The sequence below is a fragment of the Anomaloglossus baeobatrachus genome, chromosome 5, assembly GCF_048569485.1.
Source record: "Anomaloglossus baeobatrachus isolate aAnoBae1 chromosome 5, aAnoBae1.hap1, whole genome shotgun sequence".
Taxonomy (NCBI): Eukaryota; Metazoa; Chordata; class Amphibia; order Anura; family Aromobatidae; genus Anomaloglossus; species Anomaloglossus baeobatrachus.
Window position 1 is genome coordinate 38,602,533 of NC_134357.1, and position 25,733 is coordinate 38,628,265.

Below are 25,733 nucleotides of genomic sequence, written 5' to 3' on the forward strand. Positions count from 1 at the left end.
ACCAGGGCAATCAGGGGGGAGAGACGGAAAAAGCATCAGAATTGGTGCATCTTATGTGATGTGCCAATTCTGGGGCAGCTGTGGATTGGTATTTTTAGGCTCGAATGGTGAAATAAACAAGGCCATTCCCACCTTGATAATACCAGCCTGCAGCTGTCTGCTTTACAATGGCTGGTTAACAAAAATAGAGGGAACCACATGCCATTGTTTTTCATGTATTTATTTATATGTTAAACAAACCTAAAAATACTCAAGTGTACAATATATAATAAACTTCATTGACTAATAATAAACCCTGCCTATATGCCTGCTCAAAACTAAGCTCTCCTTCCTACATCAACTCTCCCTGAACTGCTTCTAGAGGACAGTGCGCAGAGCATCGCGCCCCCAGGTCTCGTAGATCTGATGACACTACTCGGTCTGCCAATCATAGTAATGCCAGTAGCCAGCATGAATGCAGCATTATTGTATATGGTAGGCAATTCCAGCATGTATATTGGTTGTCTAACAGCCACGAAAGATGCAGGTCAGAGATTCGAGCATGGTGCTTGAGCACCTCCGATACTTGATTGAGTATCGAGCACTGGTGAGTACGCTCGCTCATCACTAGATGCCACTTGTTCACATTGGCTACTAAATACACCAGTTTTATGCATGGAGTTTTCTACTGAGTGCTGTACACTCCTTCCTTCCTTCCTTCCTATCCTTCCTTCCTATCCTTCCTTCCTATCCTTCCTTCCTATCCTTCCTTCCATCCTTCCTTCCTTCCTTCCTTCCTTCCTTTCCTTCCTTCCTATCCTTCTGTTACCTTAGTATGATAGAATTATGCTTAAAACTATATACTGTAAATATCAATTTATTTCCTAAGTGGTGAAGACAACTACAAGGTGAGGGATGGAATAATGTATTATTCCCCAGATTTTCCTGCTCAGCTATCGCATCCTCCATTCATACATCCAATGATTATACTGTCCGTTCTGCTCCAGATCTGTACATAGACGATAACTGAACAGTGCCACCCAGTGTTACTTGATGACGGCCAGTGTGACAAAATACAGGGACGACCTTCTGGACAATTATCACTAAAATAATTCCAGTTAAGAGTTACATGTTCATGACTCTCTCCATGTGACTTGGGTGAGTCTCCACGGGACCTATTTAATGAGTCTGTGAAAAATGGACAGAAATCTGATTCAACTCACAAACATTTACCTGCACACAGCCAGATACTACTGGACATTATGAGATACAATCCTCATCTGCTTCCATGCAGACAGTGATCAGCTATGGATATGTCAGATATTAGAACCAAAATTCCCCTTCTTCTTAGTAGACAAAACCTTTCTAAATGCAAAATATATATTTCTATTAAAAGTAATAATCTGATACTGTGAGCATTGGTTGGACCCCCCCCCCTCAGAACCTGCCTCCCGACTATTAATATTCAGTTGTCAATGTAAAAACAGGAGGAATGACAGAGAAAAGGCTGCAGAATTATTGATCAATGAAGAATACAAGGATTTACTAAACAGACCATAAAAAGCAGACAGATCCTCTTTAAAGAGGCTGTCCCCTAGTTGATATTGGTGGTCTATCCTTAGGAGGGGTCATTAATCAGATTGGTGGAGGTCTAACAACCGCCATTCCCACCATTGTTACATGGATGTAAAAAGTGTACGGAGCTAAAACAGCACAACTCAGTATACTGAATTCAATTAATTAGGAGCTGAGCTGCCATATGCCTTACTTTCGAGGAACTTGGCGGGTTTGCCCACCTGTAAAAATGTTGCATCCTTATACTCTTACAAACTGAAGCACTGACGTCCCTGCATCCCTCCCTCCCCTCCCCGCAGGGACACCCACGCTCGCTCACTCACCACTACAGCTGGTCCACACCATGCTACCCGGTTTTCCCATGGTGGTGCTCCACGTGGGCGTTCACTGCTTCTCATCCGGGAGTGCTGCTAGGGCATGCGCGCACACTGCTTCCCTTCTGTTAACCCTAGAACGCGCAAGCAATTCAATCTACCATAGAAAACAAATGACCTTGCAGGCCTGCGAGGCCCCAGGTATGCGTTCTAGGGTTAAAGGGCTAGTGCACTATTTCCTCAAGTGCCTCTCAGCCTTTGCTGAGAGCTACTAGGTACTTAAGGCACTTTCTCACTAGGGGAGGGGCCTGAGCAACACTATTAGTTAGTTAGTGGTTTGTTCCCTAGACAGTGTGTCCCATTGGCACCCTGGTGTTGACCCTTCCTGGCCGTGCCATCTGCCTCAGATACTCCGGTGGTCCCAAATGTACTAGTGCCTGTGTCTGTCTACCCCGGTCATGCCATCTGCCTCAGCTACTCCTGTGGTCCTAGAATTTACTAGTGACTGTGTCCATCCACCCCGGCTGTCCCTTCTACCTTAGCCACTACAGTGATTACAGCTTTACTAGTGACTCTGCCTGTCCATCCTGGCTGTGATGTTTGCCTCAGCAATCCTGGTGGTCCCTGTCTAGTCTACACTAGAGACTCTGCCTCTCTGTATCTGTGCCTGTCCATGCCTTGGGGGTCAGCTATAACAATCCCGGTCACTGCCCTGGGAGTGGCACCTGGCATCTGCCTCGCGGTGGTCTGTTAGTCAAGCTCCACCCACTAATGGCTAAGCCCGAGTTCCCTCTGTGGTTCAGTGGGTCCACTTCAATTTGTTGCTTTACCATCTCCAGCGGCGAGCGTTACACAAACTCCAACTTCCAGATAGCGAACATCTTCTGCGCAGTCAGACCATTGGGGTATGTGGACATGACGTCGTCTTTTAGACGCTGGCATAACTGTCAAGTTTTTTAAGCAGAAGGGAAACATTGGCTTTGTTTTTCCTGAAGGGTCTCTTCTGGCGTCCTACTGTTATTTTTTGTGGAGTTTGCTACCAGAAATTTGATTTTATTTTTCTGTATAACACCTGAACTATATTTTTCACAAGGAACTGGTGATCCAGTGCCTAGAGCAGCGGGCTGCAGGGGAAGGCACTGGCTTGCAAAAAGTTAAAAAAAATCTTAAATTTCCCCCTCGTCTGTCGGATCGGTGGGATAGGAGAGCAGTTGGTCACAGAAGATTCATGTTGGAACCTAGCAGCAGGCATGCATTTTGACTACAGTGCCAATGAAATGTCACCCTTTTAATTTTGTAGCTGGTCTCTGTACCAGTCAAAAGTTTTGCCTGGGGAATTCTACGTTAAAAAGAAGCTGTCACCTCGGAAAATGCTATTTATTTACAGGTATAGGGTTAATCTGCAGGTTCATATTGTTGCAATGCTGCTGGAAGTGCGTCTACTGGGAGAAAATGTATTTATTTCCTCCTGGGAGCTGCAGGCTTTCAGTCAGGGGGGCAGTGCATGAAGCAATTAGTCATTGCTCACTATACTGCCTTTTCATTGAGAAGTCGCTGTGCACAGATGCGCTTCAGAGCCAGCTGTCAATCATAGTTTCAGGGAGTGATTTAAGGGAATCTGTCAGCAGGTTTTTGCTACCTCATCTGAGAGCAGCATGATGTAGGCAAAGAGATTCTGAATCCAACAATTTATCACTTAGGGGTACTTTGCACGCTGCGACATCGCTAGCCGATGCTAGCGATGCCGAGCGCGATAGTCCCCGCCCCCGTCGCACATGCAATATCTAGTGATAGCTGCCGTAGCGAACATTATCACTACGGCAGCTTCACATGGACTTACCTGCCCTGCAACGTCGCTCAGGCGGGCAACCCGCCTCCTTCCTAAGGGGGCGGGTCATGCGGCATCACAGCGACGTCACACGGCAGGCGGCCAATAGAAGCGGAGGGGTGGAGATGAGCGGGACGTAACATCCCGCCCACCTCCTTCCTTCCGCATTGCCGCCGGGACGCAGGTAAGGAGATGTTCCTCGCTCCTGCGGCTTCATACACAGCTATGTGTGCTGCCGCAGGAACGAGGAACAACATCGTATCACCTATTGGTCCGACATTATGATAATGTCCGACATTACACAGATCACCGATAAATGACGCTTTCACAATCGTTTATCCGCGCATCTAGACTTTACACGTTGCGACATCGTTACTGGCGCCGGATGTGCGTCACTTTCGATTTGACCCCGACAATATCGCAGTAGCGATGTCACAACGTGCAAAGTACCCCTTAGATTTCTGGGTGCAGTGGTTCCAGTACAATCAGAATATTTAGATTTAGCCATGTAGCAGAGCTGAGAGAGCTTCCCCGCCCACACCAGGCTCTCTATATAGATTGTACATGGACAGTGAGGTGTCAATCAGAGGAGGGGACATACCGGACTGCCCTGCGTATGACATTGTAGTCCAAGTAATGATAAGTCGTGCTTGTGTCCTGCTGCTTAAACAAACATTCCAGGTGAACAACAAAACTTGACAAAACAGGCATGCTTGAATTCTAATGTTTTAACCCTTGCAGCATCCTGTCAGCTTACATAGCAAAAACCTGCTGACAGATTCCCATTAAAGACGACGCTTATAGTAATCGCTCCCTGCACTGCCCAATCAATAAAAGCTGGCAGCTCCCAAGAAAAAATTAGTTTAATACCATTTTGTATTGAAGCAACTAATGAGTTTGTGCAAAGATCATTGTGAGGGTGGGGGAGCAGGTTCAGCTGTGACATAGTCAAATGTGATTATCTGTGTTATCACCTGTTACCAATTGTTGTACTCCTGGCTCTGATGATAAGGAGTCTGCTGACAACTCTCCCTGAAGTACGAATCTAAAATAGCCCCAGTGGCCACTGTGAAAATTGCAGAACTACTATTTTTGTTTTTAAATATGATTTGTAAAAAACTCTTTTTTTTTATTTTAAAAATACATGTTAAAAAAAACATGATTTAAACAATAGGTCATTTTCTGATAACACATTCCCTTGAAATACTACAAATCTTATATCAATCACTACAGTCACAAGGTATCCTGCCGATGTAATTCTTGTATTATAGATGTTCCCCAAATACAACCTTGTAAATAGCGATGACCATTAGTCATTGTTAGGGAATTCCAAATACTATATCACAAAGAAAACCATTTACACATAATTGTCATATATCAGATATTTAAAAAATGAACAGTAATTATGAAATATCTTTTAAAAACATTAAATACTATAAATTAAGAGGTCGTCAACCCCACACATAAGGTGAATGCTTTCAGTACTGTCCTACTGGAAGTTTCCTGTCTCCTGAGCTCATAATTCCTTTTTCTTTTAAGATTTTAATTTATAAATTTATCACTCTCACTTACAAAGCTCTCCATGGTTCTGCACCGCCCTACATCTCCTCCCTCATCTCTATCACCCCACCCGTGCCCTCCGCTCTGCTAATGACTTAAGACTGACATCCTCAACAATTCGAACCTCCCACTCCCGTCTTCAAGATTTCTCACGAGCTGCGCCTATGCTCTGGAACACACTACAAAGAGAAATCCGATTAATTCCCAACATCCACACCTTTAAGCAGGCCCTAAAAACGCATTTCTTTAGACTAGCCTATCCCCTCACTGCCCTGATCTAATCTAGTCCCTTTCTGCCCTTCAAAAAATTTACTTCCAGTTCTCGTCCCCTGTACCTGTATAAAGTCTCACCGACGGGTTCATGCAGCTGCTTTTGAATACCCTATTAAATCGATGGCTGGACCATATATGACAAGCTTTTCTCCCCCCCATTCACCTTTTGTGCCTCCCCTATTTCCTCATAGACTGTAGCTTACGAGCAGGGCCCTCACTCCTCCTGGTATCTGAATTTTGTTATTTTGTATTGTCTCATATTGTCTGTACATGTCCCCTCTTAATTGTAAAGCGCTGCGGAATATGTTGGCGCTATAGAAATGAAAATTATTATTATAAACAAAAATAAAAAATTACTTCATAATAAATGTTTCAGTTCTATCAAACTAGACCCTTGCACATGGAAAATGGAAGGCCAGTCATTTCAATGCCCACCATATAATTCTACATAGTGGGTGATGAAGTTTCTTTTAAATCAGGTTTTTATGTTAAATATATTTATTTTAATTTTAATTTTAACTATTATCTTTATTAAAAATACAGAAATTTATCATTTTTTATAGCTGCCACTAAGCCTAAAACTATACTCGTACTTCCTGTTTTGTACATATGATATTTCAGCAGTTTCATTGTCATCACAGACAGGATTACAATAACTGATAACACCTGTATATATAGCAGATAACACAAGATTCATCATCCACAATAGGTGATATCACAGCTCACCTTCTCCTCCTGTATAATGACTGATAACACCTCTATATGCAGCAGATGACACAGGATCCAGCATTCACAATAATGTCACAGCTCCCCTCCTCCCCTCCTGTACAATGATAACTCTATACACTAGATAACACAGTATCCACCATTTGCTATATGTGATGTTACATCTCACCTCCTCCTACTGTACAATGACTGATAACACCTCTATATACGGCACATAACATAGGATCCCCCATTCATGCTAGATGATGTCACTGCTCATCTCCTCTCCCTCCAGTTCAAGGACTGATAACAACTCTATACAGTAGATATCACAGGATGCACCATTCACAATAAGTTCTACTCTTCCCCTTCCTTCAGAATGACTGATAACACCTCTATATACAGTAGATAACACAAGATCTGCCATTCACAATAGGTGATATCACAGCTCACCTCCTCTTCTTCTTGTAAAATAACTAACACCTCTATATACAGTAGATAACACAGGATCCACCATTCACAATAGGTGATGTTACAGCTCACCTCCTCCCTCTCCCTGCACGATGACCTTTGCCTAGATGAAATCATGCCTACAAAGATCTTGTGTAGTAGTCAATAAGCCAAGAGACTATTGCTGCCTATGTCAATGTGGCTGCTGAAAATAACAGGAGGTATGAGTCTAGTTAAAAGCTTAGTGCCATATGTAAATTTTGAAGACTTTTTTTTAAATAATCATATGGATAATTAAAAAATTCTAAAAAATGTAATTTATCATAAAAACTTGATTAAAACAATAGGTCATTGCCTTTACCATGTTCCTACCAATGCATAGTATATTGGAAAAGTGTTAATTAGGAAGAGTTAGGACAGATGAAAGGGGCACATTAGTAGTGGAAAACCACTTTCATAAACTCTAAACTGAGGAAGAACAGGAGAATACTGAATTTAAATACATTTAATGACCACAGCACCCCGGGGCCACATAATCTCAGCTGTAAAATGTTGCATTCACTTGAATTTAGCTGTTCAGATGAAAAAGAAAATCTGTATTCACCTCAGCAGTGAAGCCTTAAAGATTGATTTCGGCATAACCCTTAGCAGACTGGAAGTGTGGACAGATAATTTGTGGTTGGAGTTATACCGGTATCTAGAGGAAACCTGCTATAAATTTGAGGGGATTTTTGTAGTAAACAATAATTCTATATTTGTGGGGCAGGAAATAACCCCTACCACACCTTTTTTGATTTACTGATTCCTAAATACGCACCACATGTGCCCTCCCCCTGTTCTCCCAGACACAGTTGCTTGAGTTCTGTTCTAGATTTAGGTGATGAAAACTTCAGAGCCGTACTAACAAGTTCTGCAGAAAGGTTCATGGTGAGAGGCTGCTACTTTCCTTTGTTGCAACCGATGCACATGAAGATACAAATGAAGAAAGCATATTTCACCGAATAAAAGAGATAAAAGTAAAGCGAAGCAGAGAGATACAAACAATATCATACATTGTCAGCTAATATGCAAAGTATGTGTCACGCAACAGCCCTCCCAAAGCAATGCAGCGGTGATAACAGCAAATTAATAATGTAGAACTATAGTTAATCAGTATTTAATTACATATATATTAATGTTTTTTTCAAACAAAACATTAAGGCTATGTGTCAACGGTAGAATGTACCTGCGGATTTTTCCGCATGAAAATCCGCGACTTTCGCGCACCTTATTTTTGCCGCGGATTTGCCGCGGATTTACCGCGGATTACCGCGAATTTGCCGCGGATTTTGATGCAGATTTTTTTTTTTTTCCCCATTCTATACCCAAAATCCGCAACAATAATTGACATGCTGCAGATTTTTCCGGATCAAAATCTGCGGCAAATCCGCCGCGGAAAAATCCGCAGCATGGACACAGCATTTCCAAAATGCCATTGAAATGGCTTAGAAGTGCCGCTGCTGCAGATTTTCGGAAAATCCGCGGTAAATCCGCGGCAAAATCCGCGGTAAATCCGCAGCGTGGGCACATAGCCTAAGGCCGGTTTCACACTTGCGTTGGACGGCTTCCGTAGCATTGCGTTGTGTGACGCATGCAACGGATGCGTTGCATATAGTGGCACAACGGATGCTACGGATCGTACAAAATAACGCAATCCATTATAGGGTTTTTTTCCTTGACTTTACACATCTGGGCATGCGCAGTGGTGCAAAGACGGATGCGTTAACAGAATCCGTCAAATGACAGATTCTAACGGAATCCGCCACCATAGGCGTCCATTATAAAAACAACGGACTCCGACGTAATCCAGCAGGTTGCGTTTTTTTTACACTCCGCCAAGTGCAGAAAAACGCTACATGCAGCGTTCCATCCGCCCGACGGTCACTGACGGTCAGCGACAAAACAACTGATGCGCCGCGGGGCGGATGCAACGCAAGACCATCCGATGCTATCCGTAGCTAATAGAAGTCTATGAGAAATAAAACGGTTTCCTGCAACGGTTACCGTAATTCCTCAAGGCGGTGGATAGCAACGGAAGCCGTCCAACGCAAGTGTGAAACCGGCCTAAAGGGAACCTGTCATGTAATTTTTTAATACTAAAAAAAACAAGGAAGCCGCGGAGACACTATCACATGTTTCTCAACGCTGGCAGGAAACTAGCCAGGTCTTTCACCGGGAAGGAACAACCACGGGAAGGGCAGTCTCCAGTCAAGGAAACCACCTATACCAAACATGGTATCCATCCACAGAGAGCTGTTTTGGGGTATTTGCCCCTCATCAGTGTGGAGTAGGATTTTTTAATACTAAACCGCCCCCAATGTGTTGTAAATGATGCAATGTGCATCACTAACAGTTTTTTTAAAAAAAATAAATAAATCCATGTATTTATCTTAAATAAAGACTTTATATGCTTAGGTGAATGCAATAAATACCTTAGGTTTCAGTCATAGGGGCGGCACTCAAGCTCCAGCATAATTCTTTTTTTAACTTAGTCACGCCCCCAGTATTGTAATTGATTACATCACAGGTCCTTCACCAGCACTTCTCTGCTGAGCTCTGACCATTATGGTCACATGGATGTGACATCAGCACAGGTCCTGCACTACTACTTTACTTCTGCTGATTACCACAGGTCCTTCTACATCACTTGTCTGCTGAGCTCCATCCATTACGGTCACTTGATCATGACATCAGCGACAGGTCCAACATGGAATCCTGTGCTGGCAAACACACTGCTAGCTCTGTAACTCAGGAAGGCGCAGCAGAGCATCTCTAAAGGCAAGATGCTCTACACAGAGGAATTATGTAACTGTCAGGAATGTAATTCAGGAAAACACAGCAGCGCATCTTCTATAGTCTGCAAGATGCTCTGCACAGAGGAATCGTGACATTAGGCTTTTGTCGTTTCCTCCTTTACTCCCAAGAGCCATAACTTTTTTTATTTTTTCATTGGCATAGTCATATTAGAGCATTTTTGTTTTTGCAAAACAAGTTGTCGTTTTGAAATATATTGTTCATTTTAACCCCTTAACGACCGCCGATACGCCTTTTAACGGCGACAAATTAGGGTACTTCTTCCAAACCGCCGCTTTTTAACGGAGGTCGGAAAAAAGGGTCTAGCGCCCCCCAGAGTCGGAAAAATTCCGGGGTCTCAGCTGCCGGGGGTAGCTGAGACCCTGAAGATCATGATTCAGGCCGTTTTTTCCGGTCCCCGCTCACGTGATCACCGGTACACACCGTTTACCGATGATCACCTTACAGTAAATGACCGCGCCGGTAAAAAATCATTTATCTCCCATCTGGCATAAACGTCAGATGGGAGATAAATCTCATCCCCGGTCCTCTCCGATCCTCCGGTGTCGCCAAAGTGTCCCCCCCGACCCCCCCTTCCTCCCGAAAATCCAACATGGCGCCGCGCACACCGGCGTGCACAGCAGCGTGCCGGCTGCATTTCCCCTTTCCTCTGGTTTCTGTCGCATGTGCTATGACACATACGACAGAAAACTGCTCCCCAGGTCCTGCCAGGTCACCCCCTATATCTCCCCGGTGTCCCCCGTACCTTTTCCAGCCTTCATCCACCGCGATCCCCCCTCCTTCACAGCAGACGCTGGTCACACGTGCAGAGCGCGGCTGTCAGCTCAGCTTCCTGGTTTGCTTTCAGAGACGCTGGCTGCTGCTGCTCGGCACACTGCAGCTGTGACCCGGGGAGGGTGGGTGCAAATTCTTTGCACCCACTCTCCTCACATGGAGGGTCTGCACTCCTAGAAAATGGGGGATACGTTCCCTGAACGTGCCCCCCATATTCTAGAAGGTCCAGAATCGCAGCGGGACTTCCAAAATGGATTACTACGGACCCAATTTTTTTTTTCTTTTCAATAAATTGGTGAAAGAGGGAATGTTTTTGGGAAGTGTTTTTTCAAATAATTTTTTTTTTGTTGTCAATTTTTTTTTTTATTACTGTCAATTAGTTATGTCTGGTATCAAATATACGCCGTGACATAACTAATTGCTGGGCTTGATGCCAGGTAACATTACACATTTGGCATCAACCCCATTTATTACCCAGTTTGCCACCGCACCAGGGCAACGGGATGAGTTGGGGCGAAGCGCCAGGATTGGCACATCTAATGGATGCGCCACTTCTGGGGCGGCTGCGGCCTGCTATTTATAGGCTGGGAACAGTCCAATAACCATGGCTCTTCCCACTCTGAGAATACCAGACCCCAGCTGTCAGCTTCACCTTGGCTGGTGATCTAATTTGGGGGGACCCTACGTTTGTTTGTTTTTTTAATTATTTAGTTAGAAATAATTTAAAAAAAAAAACAGCTTGGGGAGCCCTCCAAATTGATCACCAGCCAAGGTGAAGCTATCAGCTGTGGTTTGTCTGCTTTACCCTAGCTGGCTATCAAAAATAAGGGGGACCCCAAGTCATTTATTTTAATTATTTTTTTTCTTTTTGGGCTTAATACAAGGCTAGGCACCCTTTAGTGCCACATGAAAGGCACTAAAGGGCGCCAGCTTAGAATATGCAGGGGGTGGGACGTTATATATGTTTGACATCTATCCATTCATCCATTGTAGCATTTTAGGCTATGTGCCCACAATCAGGGTTTGCAGCATTTTGGGCACAGAGTGTTTTCCCTGTGTCCATAACGCTGCGTTGTGCAGTAGAAGCACAGTGGAAGGTTTTTTAGAAATCTCATGCCCACTGTGCTTCTTTTCTCCGCAGCATAAACCGACCTGTGGTGCAGCTTCCCGAGCCTCAGCATGTCAATTTATGCTGCGGAGATGAGTGTTCTATGCAGGTAGAATAGAACTAAAGTCCACAGCAGCCTGAACCCAAATCCTGGGCATGGGCAGCTGCGTTCTCCCATGGACAACACTCACATCTCTGCAGGAAGGCTGACACTGGGTACTAGATGCTGTGTCGCTGGATCATGGCCACATAGCCTAACAGTGAGAATATTGTTACTACAGCAACATTTTTGTGAAGTACCTGTGGATTCAAAATGCTTACTATACTCCTGAATAAAATCCTTGAGGGGTCCAGTTTTCAAAATGGGGTCACTTGTGGGGGGTTTCTAATGTATAGGTACCCAAGAGGCCCTGCTAATGTGACATGGTGCGCGCAATTTATTTCAACTTTTCCAAAATTCAAATGGTGCTCCTTCCATTCCAAGCCCTCCCATTTATCCAAACAGAGGTTTTTGGCCACATGTGGGGTATACCTGCGCTCACAAGAAATTGGATAACAACCTGTGGGGTCCACGTTTTGTTGTTGCCTCTTGAAAAAGTGAGAAATGTGATGCTAAAGAAACATTTTTGTGAAAAAAATGAAAATTTTCAATATGGCAACCTAAGCTTATCAAATTCTGTGAAGTATTTGTGGATTCAAAATGCTCAATATACACCTAGATAAAAGCCTTGAGGTGTCTTGTTTCCAGAATGGAGTCACTTGTGGGGGACCTCCACTGTTTAGGCACCTTAGGGGCTTTCCAAATGCGACATAGTGTCCACTAATTATTCCAGCCAAATGTTCAGTCAAATGGCACTTTTTCCCTTCCGAGCCCTGCTGTGCACCCAAACAGTTGATTCCCACCACACATAAGGTATCAGCATACTCAGGAGAAATTGCACAATAAATTGTATGCTGCTTTTTTTCCTTTTACTCTTGTTAAAAAAAAAAGCTATGTGGTTGAAGTAACAATTTTGTGGTAAAAATGTATTTTTTTTATTTTCACTGCTCAACATTATAAACATCTGTGAAGCACCTGGGGGTTCAGGGTACTCACCAAATATCTAGATAAATTCCTTGAGGGGTCTATTTTCCAGAATGGGGTCACTTGTGGGGGACCTCCACTGCTTAGGCACCTCAGGGGCTCTCCTAATGCAACATGGTGTCCGCTATTGATTCCAGCCAATTTTGAAGTCAAATTGCACTCCTTCCCTTCCAAGACCTGCCGTGTGCCCAAACAGTTGATTTCCACCACATTTAATATATCACCAAACTCAGGAGAAATTGCACAATAAATTTCATGGTGATTTTTTTCCTGTTACCCTTGTGAAAAAAAAGCTATCTTGTTGAAGTGACAATTTTGTGGTAAAATTTTATTTTTTTATTTTCATGGCTCAACGTTATAAACTTCTGTGAAGCACCTGGGGGTTCAGGGTACTCACCAAACATAAATTCCTTGAGAGGCCTAGTTTCCAATATGGGGTCACTTGTGGTGGTTTTTTGCTGTTTACGTACCTTAGGGGTCCTCCAAATGCGACATAGTGCCCGCAATCTTTTTCAGCCAAATTTGCTTTCCAAAATTCAAATATTGCTCCTTTCTTTCCAAGCCCTCCCATTTGTCGATATAAAGGTTTCAGACCACATGTGAGGTATCACCGTGCTCATAACAAAAGTGGGTAACAAACATTTGGGTCAAATTTTTGGAATTACCTCTTTAAAAAGTGAGAGAATTGATGCTAAAGCAACATTTTTGAGAAAAAAATGACAATTTTCAATATGACAACGTAACGTTATCAAAATCTGTGAAGTACCTGTGGGTCCAAAATGCTCGCTATACCCCTCGATAGAAGCCTTAAGGGGTCTAGTTTCCAAAATGGGGTCACTTGAGGGGGGTTTCTGCTGTTTAGGTACCTTAGGGGATCTGTAAATGCAACATGGTGCCCGCAATCTGTTTCAGCCAACTTTGCTTTCCAAAATTCAAATATTGCTCCTTTTGTTCCAAGCCCTCCCATTTACCCAAACAAAGGTTTCTGACCACATGTGGGGTATCGGCGCGCTCATAAGAAAGTGGGTAACAAAGTGTGAGGTCCAATGTTTGGTGTTTCCTCTTGAAAAAGTAAGAAAATTAGTGCTAAAGCAACATTTTTAGGTATAATGTTAATTTTTATTTTTTTTCATTCCACATTACTTTAGTTCCTGTGAAGCACCTGAAGGGTTAATAAACTTCTTGGATGTGGTTTTGAGTACCTTGAGGGGTGCAGGTTTTAGAATGGTGTCACTTTTGGGTATTTTCTGTCACCTAGGCCTCTCAAAGTAACTTCAAATGGGATGTGGTCCCTAAAAAAATGGTTTTGCAAATTTTGTTGAAAAAATGGGAAATTGCTGATGAACTTTGAACCCTTCTAACTTCCTAACCCCAAAAAATGTTGTTTCAAAAATTGCGCTGATCTAAAGTAGACAAGTGGGAAATGTTATTTATTAACTATTTTGTGTGACATAACTCTCTGGTTTATGGGCATAAAAATTAAAAGTTTGAAAATTGCAAAATGTTTAATTTTTTTGTCAAATTTCAGATTTTTTCACAAATAAAATAAAAAAAAATCATCCTAAATTTACCTCTAACATGAAGCCCAATATGTCACGAAAAAACAATCTCAGAATCACCGGGATCCATTGAAGCGTTCCAGAGTTATAACCTCATAAAGTGACACTGGTCAAAATTGCAAAAAATGGCCTGGGCATTAAGTACAAAACTGGCTTCGTCCTTAAGGGGTTAATATACATGGTCTTGCAAAACGGGAAATAAGCTCCAACTGTAGCAAAATCGTGAACCAAAAAAAAAAAATTACAATTACACCTTTGTTTTATCGGTCTTGTTTTCATGGCGTTTATTGTAAAATTTACCTGGTATCATGATTCCCTAGGTCAGGAGGAATGTGGTAATAACAAATTTTTCAAGTAGTGAAAAAAATTCTTAAATTTGAGAAAAAAAAATTTTTTTTGTAATTTTATAAAACCCATAATTTTTTTTTCTGTTGATGGATCAGTATGTTTTTATTCACACTTTTTTATATGAGTACAACATTTTGATCACTTTTAATTGCAATTTTTGATCTTTGTTTAGATAACAGATCAGCACCTGTCTCCTCCTCTGAGTGCTCAGAGTAAGGCTATGTGCCCACGCTGCAGATTTTGCGCGGATTTTGTGCGGATCTTGCCGCGGATTTGCCGCGGATTTCCCGAAAATCTGCAGCAGCGGCACTTCCAAGCCATTTCAATGGCATTTTGGAAATGCTGTGTCCATGCTGCGGATTTTTCCGCTGCGGATTTGCCGCGGATTTTGATCCGGAAAAATCTGCAGCATGTCAATTGTTTGGTGCAGATTTGGTGCAGATTTTTGGTTTTGAATGGGGAAAAAAAAAAAAATCCGCATCAAAATCCGCGGCAAATCCGCGGCAAATCCGCGGGTGCGGATTTGCCGCGAAAGTCGCGGATTTTCAGGCAGAAAAATCCGCAGGTACATTCTACCGTGGACACATAGCCTTAGGGCTCGATAACACATCCATGCAAATCGGTTCGATGTTGTATCACAATGCAAGGACTGGCCGCGGCTCTCCCGACCCAAGCGTGGAGGCTTCACGGAAATATATGAAGCTGTCACGTTCTAGTCGGGAGGGCCACAGTCAGTCCTTGCATTGTGATCCCACATTGAACCGAATTTCAAGTATGTGTGAAAGAACCCCTTAGGGCTCATGCGCACGTTGCGTACTCACATGCATTTACGCTGCGTATTGCACTGCAGCGTAAATGCATGCATCCTGCGTCCCCTGCACAATCTATGTAGATTGTGCATGAGACATGCGCACAATGCTTTTATGAATGCAGCAATTTGGGTGCTAAAATTTTGACCCAAATCCATGCGTTCATAAAAGCAGCATGTCAATTATTTCTGCGTTCTGGATGCAGCTCCTGCTCTGTCTATGGTAGGGGCAGCATCCCGAGCGCATGAAATCGGCTTTTTTTAACAAAAAAACTGCATCCATTACGCAGTCTTTCTGCAGCGATTTGATGCGCACATGTGCTGTCAAATCGCTGCAGAATATTCTGCAGTTACGTGCGCATGAGCCCTTAGAGAGAAACAGGAGTTGAACTAACCCTTTCACTGCCACCAGCTGTACTCCAAATGTACACATTCTAATATCAATGCAGCTGAAAGCAAACTGACAGATTGGGGAGCAGGGACCCAACAAAAGAGATCTTCTTGCCACTGGCTGTTGGGCTAACATACAACTGGCCATTTTTGTGTGCTAAGTATCTCAATTTTTACATGTTTTTCATATCAGAAATCCATGTCTATATTCCCATATTCATTATTATACATATCTTAGCACTGCAGAGTGCAAATGTCTCCTTTTTGTTACTATGTTTCCTATTCAGTCTGCATCTGTTCACATTAGAAAGGTGGGATGTGCCATCAGTCTTTTTCTTAGGCCCTTTTCACACGTCAGTGATTCTGGTACGTTTGTGCTTTTTTTTAAACATACCAGAATCACTGACATACGCAGACCCATTATAATGAATGGCTCTGCTCACACGTCAGTGATTTTTCACTGCACGTGTCTCCATGCGGCATACCGCGTGTGCGTGATTGCCGCACGGAGACATGTCCAGTTTTTTCTGGCATCACTGATGTCCCACAGACCACGCAGTGGTGTGGTCCGTGAAACACGTGCCAGAAAAAAACGTGCTTTTAAAATAAAAAACATTTTTACTCACCCGGCGTCCAGTGATGTCCTCTGCAGCCCGTGCAGCTTGTTGCTTCTGAGCCGGCTCATTACTGTCGCGCATATTCATGATGCACGACACAGCCGACCCGGAAGCAGCTGCTGCGGGGATCAGCGCCTACCGGATGCTGCACCGCGGGAGCAATCAGCACCATGGAGAGCGGGAGCGGGCGCAGGTGAGTTAATCTCTAAGTGCAATCACGGGCCACGGAGAACGGAGCCCGGATTGCACTTAGACAACCCACGTGTGCCGTGATTCACGGCACACGGAGGGACATGTGCGTGTTTTACACGTCAGTGAAAAACGTCAGTGTTTTTCACTGACGTGTGAAACGGGCCTTAGACTGGGGAAAAGTCATGGTTTGGAAGCCTCTTACATGCAATTTCTTTTACAGGAATAAATACAAATCCCCTAAAAAAAGTAATTTGCAAAGTTTCATAACTTTCCATGATAGACAAAATTATAAAAAATTAAATAAAACTTTCGTTGGTCTTTAAGTTACTTTATATTTCAATAGTTTGTAGTATTTGGACGTGCAAGAGTTTAAAGAAGTGACGTTTTTCTATGGAGCCCATCAGAAGACTGAGCTTAACAACAGGACAAAGAGAGCAGCCCTTGGGTATCATGACAATCAATCAGCTCCGACCACTGATGGGACCTGATGCAGGTGCACTCTGGCGATCTCACTACTTAAATCACACTTTTAGTGATTGATATCTGTATATAAATAGTTAAAAAGAAACTGTCAGAACAAGCTACAGTCCTTGCTGTCACAGGATGTTCATCTGCATATCACAGGCAGCATCTCACAGGTACTGGGTGGGTTCAGCTTTTGAGCCCATTTCATGCATCGGCACCCAGCACATGACATCATAGGACATCACATTTCAGGAACGGGTCAAGTTTAAACTTTGATTTGGACATAAATTGTCTTAGAAAATGGTTCAGGAAAGGAGTGATAAGAGTTAAAAATGTTGCTGTCAGTGCAAGCTCACTGATGGATTCACTGGTAAATCAATGTGCGGTCTGCTATATACTTCTATACATGTATATTGTGATACTTAAAGGTTTTTGGTTTAACATATTTAATTAAACCCTCCTGCAAAAATCATAGCAAAACTGCCACATTCTCAATGGTGTTTGTTTATGGGTTTTTTTGTTTTTGTTTTGGTTTTTTTTTTTACAAATAATAGCAAAATTCCTGAGGTTTTACAAAGATTAGGCTTTGTTCACGCGTCAAATTTTTGCATGCTTTTTGATGAGTGCTATGCAAATTAAAAGCTGCTTTTTACAGTATCAGTAAAACCGATGAGATTCCAGAAATCTTCTGCACGCAGACACACACATTTGGTTTTTTTTTTCATGACCGAAATGGAACACTGCTGCATTTTTTTAACAAAGCAACATGTCAATTCTTTCAGCGTTTTTGCAACTTTTTCCACCATAGAAAGGAATGAGAGTGCAACCGTGTTTTTTGAGGCACTTTTTATGCTTTTGTGGGGAAAATGACTAAACGCAGCTAAAAAAAACGCCGCAAAAACACAGTTTTTTGGAAGCAGCTTTTTTTTTTTTTTTTTTATACAAAGGCAGCAGTTTTTGCTGGAGGAAAAAAAGCAGCAAAAAGTAGCAAAAAATCAAAGCGTGAATAAAACCTAAAAAAAAATGTGAGAAACGATTTGCAATGGTGACTCCCATTCTCACAGTACATTGACATTCTAGACTTAGGGGTACTTTGCACGTTGCGACATCGCAGGTGCGATGTCGGTGGGGTCAAATCGAAAGTGCCGCACATCCGGCGTCGCTGTCCACATCGCAGTATGTGAATCCTTTTACATATGATTAACGAGCGCAAAAGCGTCGTTATCGTATGATCGGTGTAGGGTCCGACATTTCCATAATTTTGAAGCAGCAACAGGTACGATGTTGTTTCTCGTTCGGCAGCACACATCGCTGCGTGTGAAGCCGCAGGAGCGAGGAACATCTCCTTACCTGCGTCCTGTCTGCAATGAGGAAGGAAGGAGGTGGGCGGGATGTTTACGTCCCATTCATCTCCGCCCCTCCGCTTCTATTGGCCGCCTGCCATGTGACGTCGCTGTGACGCCACACGACCCGCCCCCTTAGTAAGGAGGCGGTTCGCCGGCCAGAGCGACGTCGCAGGGCAGGTAAGTGCATGTGAAGCTGCCGTAGCGATAATGTTCGCTACGGCAGCTATCACAAGATATCGCTGCTGCGACGGGGCGGGTGCTATCGCTGCTGCGACGGGGGCGGGAACTATCGCTGCTGCGACGGGGGCGGGTACTATCGCTGCTGCGACGGGGGCAGGGACTATCGCGCTCGACATCGCAGCATCAGCTTGCGATGTCGTAGTGTGCAAAGTACCTCTTAGAAATGCCTGTCAGAGATATATAACATATCTTGTGGATATGTCTGTCCTAAATGTTTTAGTTGCCATAACCCCTTACAAAAAATGTAGGTCCTTACCATCCTCATAGTTCTTCAGATAGTCGTCAGGACCTGGCCCTCTATTTTTTGCTGGGTTCTTGATGTTTTGAAACTGTAAGAAATCAGTTCTCCTGCCTCCGAATCTCAAGTACGCAGGGGCCAGACCTCGGGCAAGAGTCACAAGCCTTTTAGAGCTAGAAAGAAATGAAATAACATTCTGTTTAAAAATAATAACACATTCTATGCACAATGGAATAAGACAAGAAAACTCCATGTAAAAACATTGAGTTTTTATCATTACATGATTGCTCAGGATAGAACTGTTCTACCCGGGTAAATCACTTCCAAATAGAGAGAGAATTGCCGTCTGTGTAAAATGTTTACTTGCTTTAACAATATTGATTTCATGTCAGATCCTCTTGGCGGTTAACACATAAGTTTAAGATTTGCTAGGTCATAGAAATGACATATGGAACGAAATGGCCATATGCCACGTATTTGTAACTTAATGTGATAAGGATCTGCAAATGCGCCATACTATGTGACCTAAACCAAGCAATCTGTAACAGCTAACACGTACATGCTCCAGATAACTTCTAAGGCTATGTACACACAGGTGCGGGTCTCCTTCATAAAACATCCCAAAAAGATACTTAAAAAACACTTGAATGGCTCTTTCTATTCTTTTCTAAAACCACTTTGTTGTTCATGTTTAGCCTTTTGTGTTTTTTTCTTTGGTTATTGAAGGAATCCACTCTAAACTAGGCACTGTCCAATCAAAAGACTGCAAAAAAAAACAACACATAGGGAAAAATAACTCAGACTATGTGCGCCTTTCCCAACAGGAAGGTGCCTCGAAAAATGAACATAATGCAAAGCAGCATCAAAACAACTTTGCTGTGCACATGATCCGTCTATACTTCACAGTATGGAGTAAAAGCTGCCAGCAGCAGAGTCACTACAAGAGCAATGGCAACTGCTGAAATCATATCAGGAAAGCAACCACTGGCATTTTACTGAAGCAACTAAGGCTAGGTTCGCACACTGCGTCTTTTTGACGCTGCGTTTTTGTGCGTTTTTGGCCGCTAAAAATGCACAAAAACGCACCTGCGTCGAAAAAACGCATAAAAAAACGCATGCGTTTTTGCCGCGATTTGGTGCGTTTTTGGCTGCGTTTTGCTGCGTTTTTGATCTCTGCGTTTTGCAGCGTTTTTCAAATGCATTGCATGGGCGGAAAACGCAGAAAAACGCAGGAAAGAACTGACATGTCCATTTTTTTTTTTAACTCAAAAACGCAGGTAAAAAAAACAGATGTGTGCGGACAGCAAAAATGAAAACTCATAGACTTTGCTGGGGAAGCAAAGTCCTGCAGTTTTAAGGCCAAAAACGCACCCGAAAAACGCGCGAAAACGCACTGTGCGCACATAGCCTTAGCCTTGGAAGACTCAAAGGCTGTGCCGGTGTCTAAATGATGCTGTGTGCACAAACCCTTAGAAGTGACATAAGACTGAACATGTGTATAGCAAAATCGTTTCAACACTGCTGTGCACTACGTCCATTTTACTTGTTTGGTGCTTTTTCAGGTTCATTACAGGTGTAAGTTGTCTGAAAAAGATGTTGTGTCACATAACCTAAAACACATTTTTTACATAGTTACTTAGGTTGAAAAAAGACATGGGTCAATCTAGTTCAACCTTCCTCAACCAATTATAATTTTATTATTAAATCATTTATAACCAACAATGTTGTGTGTACTGAGGAAATCATCCAGCCCTTTTTTAAAAGTAGTTATAGTATCAGCCATTATTACCTCTTGTGGTCGGCATTCCACAGTCTGACTGCTCTAACTGTAAAGAACCCTTTCCTATTTAGCTGCCGGAATCGCGTTGCTTTATCTCGCATTGAATGCCCCCTGGTCCTTAGTATGTTTATACACATATATTTATACATATAAATGAGATCTCCTCTGAGATGTCTTTTTTTGTAAACTAAACAAATCCAACTTTTTCAACCTCTCATCATAGGAGAGGCCCCCATTCCTTGCAATAATCTAGTTACCCTCCTTTGAACTGTATTTGAACTCTATTTTAAACTGTGGAGCCCAAAACGGGATCCCATATTCTAGATGTGGCCTTACAAGTGATGTATAGAGGGGTAACAATACTTTGGGATCACGGGATCTAATCTCTTTTTGTAAACACCTTAATATCTTGTATAAAAAAAATCAGTAAATATTTCAAAAAATGAAAAACTACTCAAAAAACTCCCCAAATAAGAAATGTTCCTATAGCAATTGCCACCTGAACACTCAACATTTTTTGAACAACTCAAAAAAATTCTGTGTGCATAACCTAGGAAATGTCAGCGGATTAGCATTTAAATATTTTTATAAATAGTGCCTTGAGTAGTGGCTGAAAGCATTATTTCATGCCGAAAAAAAAATGTCTATATTAGTGATGAGTGAGCACTAACATACCCAGGTGCTCGGTACTTGTAACAAGCAGTTGGATGCTCAGATGTGGGCTACTTGAGTGCCCCAGTATAATGAAAGTCAATAGGGAACTCAAGCCTTTTTCCGAAAGATTTCCCCATTTTAATTATACTCGGGTACTCAAGTCGCGCCCATCTGAGCATCCAACTGCTCATCACGAGTACGGAGCACCCGAGCATGGTAGTGCCCGCTCATCACTAGTTACGAGTACTGAGCACCCGAGCATGGTAGTGCCCGCTCATAACTAGTTACGAGTACTGAGCACCCGAGCATGGTAGTGCCCGCTCATCACTAGTTACGAGTACTGAGCACCCGAGCATGGTAGTACCCGCTTATCACTAGTTACGAGTACTGAGCACCCGAGTATGGTAGTGCCCGCTCATCACTAGTTACAAGTACTGAGCACCCGAGCATGGTAGTGCCTGCTCATCACTAGTTACGAGTACTGAGCACCCGAGCATGGTAGTGCCCACTCATCACTAGTTACGAGTACTGAGCACCCGAGCATGGTAGTGCCCGCTCATCACTAGTAACGAGTATCGAGCACCCGAGCATGGTAGTACCCGCTCATCACTAGTTACGAGTACTGAGCACCCGAGCATGGAAGTGCTCACTCATCACTAGTTACGAGTACTGAGCACCTGAGCATGGTAGTGCCCGCTCATCACTAGTTACCAGTACTGAGCACCCAAGCATGGTAGTGCCCGCTCATCACTAGTTACCAGTACTGAGCACCTGAGCATGGTAGTGCTCGCTCATCACTAGTTACGAGTACCGAGCACTTGAGCATGGTAGTGCCCACTCATCACTAGTTACGAATACGGAGAACCTGAGCATGGTAGTGCCCACTCATCACTAGCTATGAATACGGAGCACCTGAGCATGGTAGTACTCACTCATCACTAGTTACGAATATGGAGCACCTGAGCATGGTAGTGCCCGCTCATCACTAGTTACCAGTACTGAGCACCCGAGCATGGTAGTGCCCGCTCATCACTATTCTGTATCAATAATCAACATATTAATGCTCACATTAGTATTGTGTTGTGTTTCTATTGTGGGGCAGTGGTCTCTGTCTCCATAAGGGGTTCAGTACTATAACTGATGTCAGATAGTATTGGATCTGGTTACATATTCTGCATTGGGGCCCAAGTTAAGTTCTATTCTCATCACATTTAAGCTGTAAGTCAAGGGAATTTCCCAGTGTATATATTTGTTCTACACATTGGGAACTTTCATGGTATATATGCTAAACATTAAGGCTCAAAAACGTTTAGAAATTTGCTCTCTTTTAGTGTGTTATGTGTCTGGATTATTGCACAGTTTTGTTCTTTTGCTACATGTGTCATAGAAATGATTAGGATCTATCATGATCAGTTGTCTTTATGACATGAAAAAGCTGAAGTTATTTGTGAGACGATGCACTATGTCATTGATTTAAGGCTTCATAATTATTGTGAGAAAACAGACAAAAATCTGCAAATGTAACAAGTTCAGTATTTATGTGAGGAATGTGAGAAGTTTATTTTTTAAACTTTGTGTTATTTTTGTTTGGATTTTCATGTCTATTTTCATCAGCATTTTCCTTTATATATTGATACAAATACTCCATATTATGACATGATACAAATATAAAATATACTTTATTACATTTCATTTTTTGGCAACACCTTCTACGGGGAGATTTTGGTTTTATTTGGCATTTGATGAAGGAATGCTAAAGATTGTGCATGGATATATGGACACACACAATTGTAACTAAATGTTGTAACGTAACTAAAGTGATACAAATGAATGCAACATTTTGCTTCTCACAAAAAAAGAACAAGATCCGTCACACCATATCCAATAAAGCAGAGAGAAGGGCAAAAGTCATTATAGTAAGAAGAATAGAGAAGACTTAAAATAAATCCAGTCCTGACTAAGGCTATGTGTCCACGCTGCGGAAAATGCGCGGATTTTGCCGCGGATTTCTCGTGGAAAAGCCGCGGATTTCCCGAAAATTTGCAGCTCAGGCACTTCCCAGCCATTTCTATGTCATTTTGGAAATGCTGTGCCCATGCTGCGGATTTTTCCGCAGCGGATTTCGTGCAGATTTTGATCCGGAAAAATCTGCAACATGTCAATTATTGTTGCGGATTTTCATCCGGATTTTGGCTTTAAAATTGGGAAAAAAAAAAAAAACAATCCGCACCAAAATCCGCATCAAATCCGCGGTAAATCCGCGGCAAATCCGCACCTTTGAAAAGGTGCGGATTTTGCGGGAAAGCCGCGGATTTTGATGCAGAAAAATCCGCAGCTACATTCTCCCGTGGACACATAGCCTTATACTATGGCTTAAACCTAGATGCAGATCTGTCACTGATTTACCCAGGAATTTAATGGTTTCCCAATATGAGCTCAGTGGGGTCAATAAATGGGATATGTGTAAAGATATATGAAATTGGTTCTCAATAATATGAAAACTAGTTCCCAATAAAAATCACTTCTGTAGCTACACATGCATTTTTTTTTTCTGCTGTAAATATTATGATCATTCATGAAATTACTAAATAAATAAATAAGCACAATTTGTAATCTATTAAAAACATAAATGTTTCAGTAACAGTCGAAATTATTGTGTTGATTATAATTATTAGCTCTTTGGAGTGTGATTTGTATTAATTATCTTTTGGTAGCATTTCTCCTTGTGTCCTGCGCATCTGTAGGGTGTCTCTGTAAAGTATTATATAATCCTTTGCAAGCAATGCTTCTAGGGAAGAATAGCCATAATACAGGTGCATCTCAATAAATTAGAATATCATTAAAAAGTTAATTTATTTCAGTAATTCAATACAAAAAAAGGGAACACATATATTATATAGAGTCATTACACAGAGAGTGATCTATTCCAATAAATTATATAGAGTCATAACACACAGAGGGATCTATTTCAAGTGTTTATTTCTGTTAATGTTGATGATTATGGCTTACAGCCAATGAAAAACAAAAAGTCATCATCTAAGCAATTTAGAATAATCACCATAAAATAGCTGCAAAGGCTTCCTAAGCAATTAAAATGGTCCATTAGTCTGGTTCAGTAGGCTACACAATCATGGGGAAGGTTGCTTACTTGACAGATGTCCAGAAGGCAGTCATTGACACACTCCATGAGGAGGGTAAGCCACAACAGGTCATTGCTAAAGAAGCTGGCTGTTCACAGAGTGCTGTATCCAAGCATATTAATGGAAAGATGAGTGGAAGGAAAAAATGTGATAGAAAAAGGTGCATAAGCAATCGGGATAACCGCAGCTTTGATAGGATTGTTAAGAAAAGTCCATTCAAAAATTTGGGGGAGATTCACAAGGAGTGGACGCTGCTGGAGTCAGTGTTTCAAGAGCCACCACACACAGACGTATCCAGGACATGGGCTACAAGTGTCGCATTCCTTGTGTCAGCCACTCATGACCAATAGACAATGCCAGAAGTGTCTTACCTGGGCCAAGGAGAAAAAGAATTGGACTGTTCCTCATTGGATCAAGGTATTGTTTTCAGATGAACGTAAATTTTGCATTTAATTTGGAAATCGCGGTCCCAGAGTCTGGAGGAAGAGTGGAGGCCACAATCCAAGCTGCTGGAGGTCTAGTGTGAAGTGTCCACAATCAGTGATGGTTTGGGGAGCCATGTCATCTGCTGGTGCAGCTCCACTGTGTGTTATCAAGACCAAAGTCAGCGCAGCCATCAACCAGGAAAGTTTAGAGCACTTCATGCTTCCCTCTGCGGACAAGCTTTTTGGAGATGGAAATTTCATTTTCCAGCAGGACTTGGCCCCTGTCCACACTGCCAAAAGTACCAATACCTGTATTAATAACCCCAGTGTGTTTGATTGACCAACAAACTCGCCTGACCTAAACCCCATAGAGAATCTATGAGAGACACCAGAACCAACCATGCAGACGAGCTGATGGCGGCTATTAAAGCAACCTGGGCTTCCATAACACCTCAGCAGTGCCACAGGCTGATCGCCTCCATTCCACATTGCCACATTGATGAAGTAATTCATGCAAAAGGAGCTCGACCAAGTATCGAGGCATTTACTGTACGGACTTTTCAGTAGGTGCCAACATTTCTGAGTGTAAAATCATTATTTCAGTTGGTCTTATATAATATTCTAATTTTCTGAGATAATGACTTTTGGGTTTTCATTGGCTGTAAGCCATAATCATCAACATTAACAGAAATAAACATGTGATATAGATCCCTCTGTGTGTAATGACTCACTTTATATAATATATAATAAACACGTGAAATAGATCCCTCTGTGTGTAATGACTCTATATACTATATGCATTTCCTTTTTGTATTGAATTACTGAAATAAATAAAATTTTTGATCATATTTATTGAGATGCACCTGCAGTACAGCACATCACATAATACAGCACAGCCTATTAAAGATGAGGCAGAGAATACAGCAACTATTGTGTGTGAATCTATTTAGCGAGAGGACGTCACACTTCACAGCTTAGCAATAGAAATAGGGAGAGAAATCCAAAACATTCTGAATGAACTGCATAAA

General features: G+C 42.4%; 1 protein-coding gene across 1 annotated transcript in view; it reads right to left on the reverse strand.

Annotated features, from left to right (window-relative positions):
• The window catches only part of HPSE2 (heparanase 2 (inactive)), a 479,085-nt gene that overhangs the window by 447,822 nt on the left and 5,530 nt on the right, over positions 1-25,733 (reverse strand). Inside the window, exon 2 of the mRNA XM_075351599.1 lies at positions 18,725-18,879. Within this exon, the coding sequence (XP_075207714.1) occupies positions 18,725-18,879 (155 nt within the window). The remainder of the gene's footprint in view (positions 1-18,724; positions 18,880-25,733) is intronic.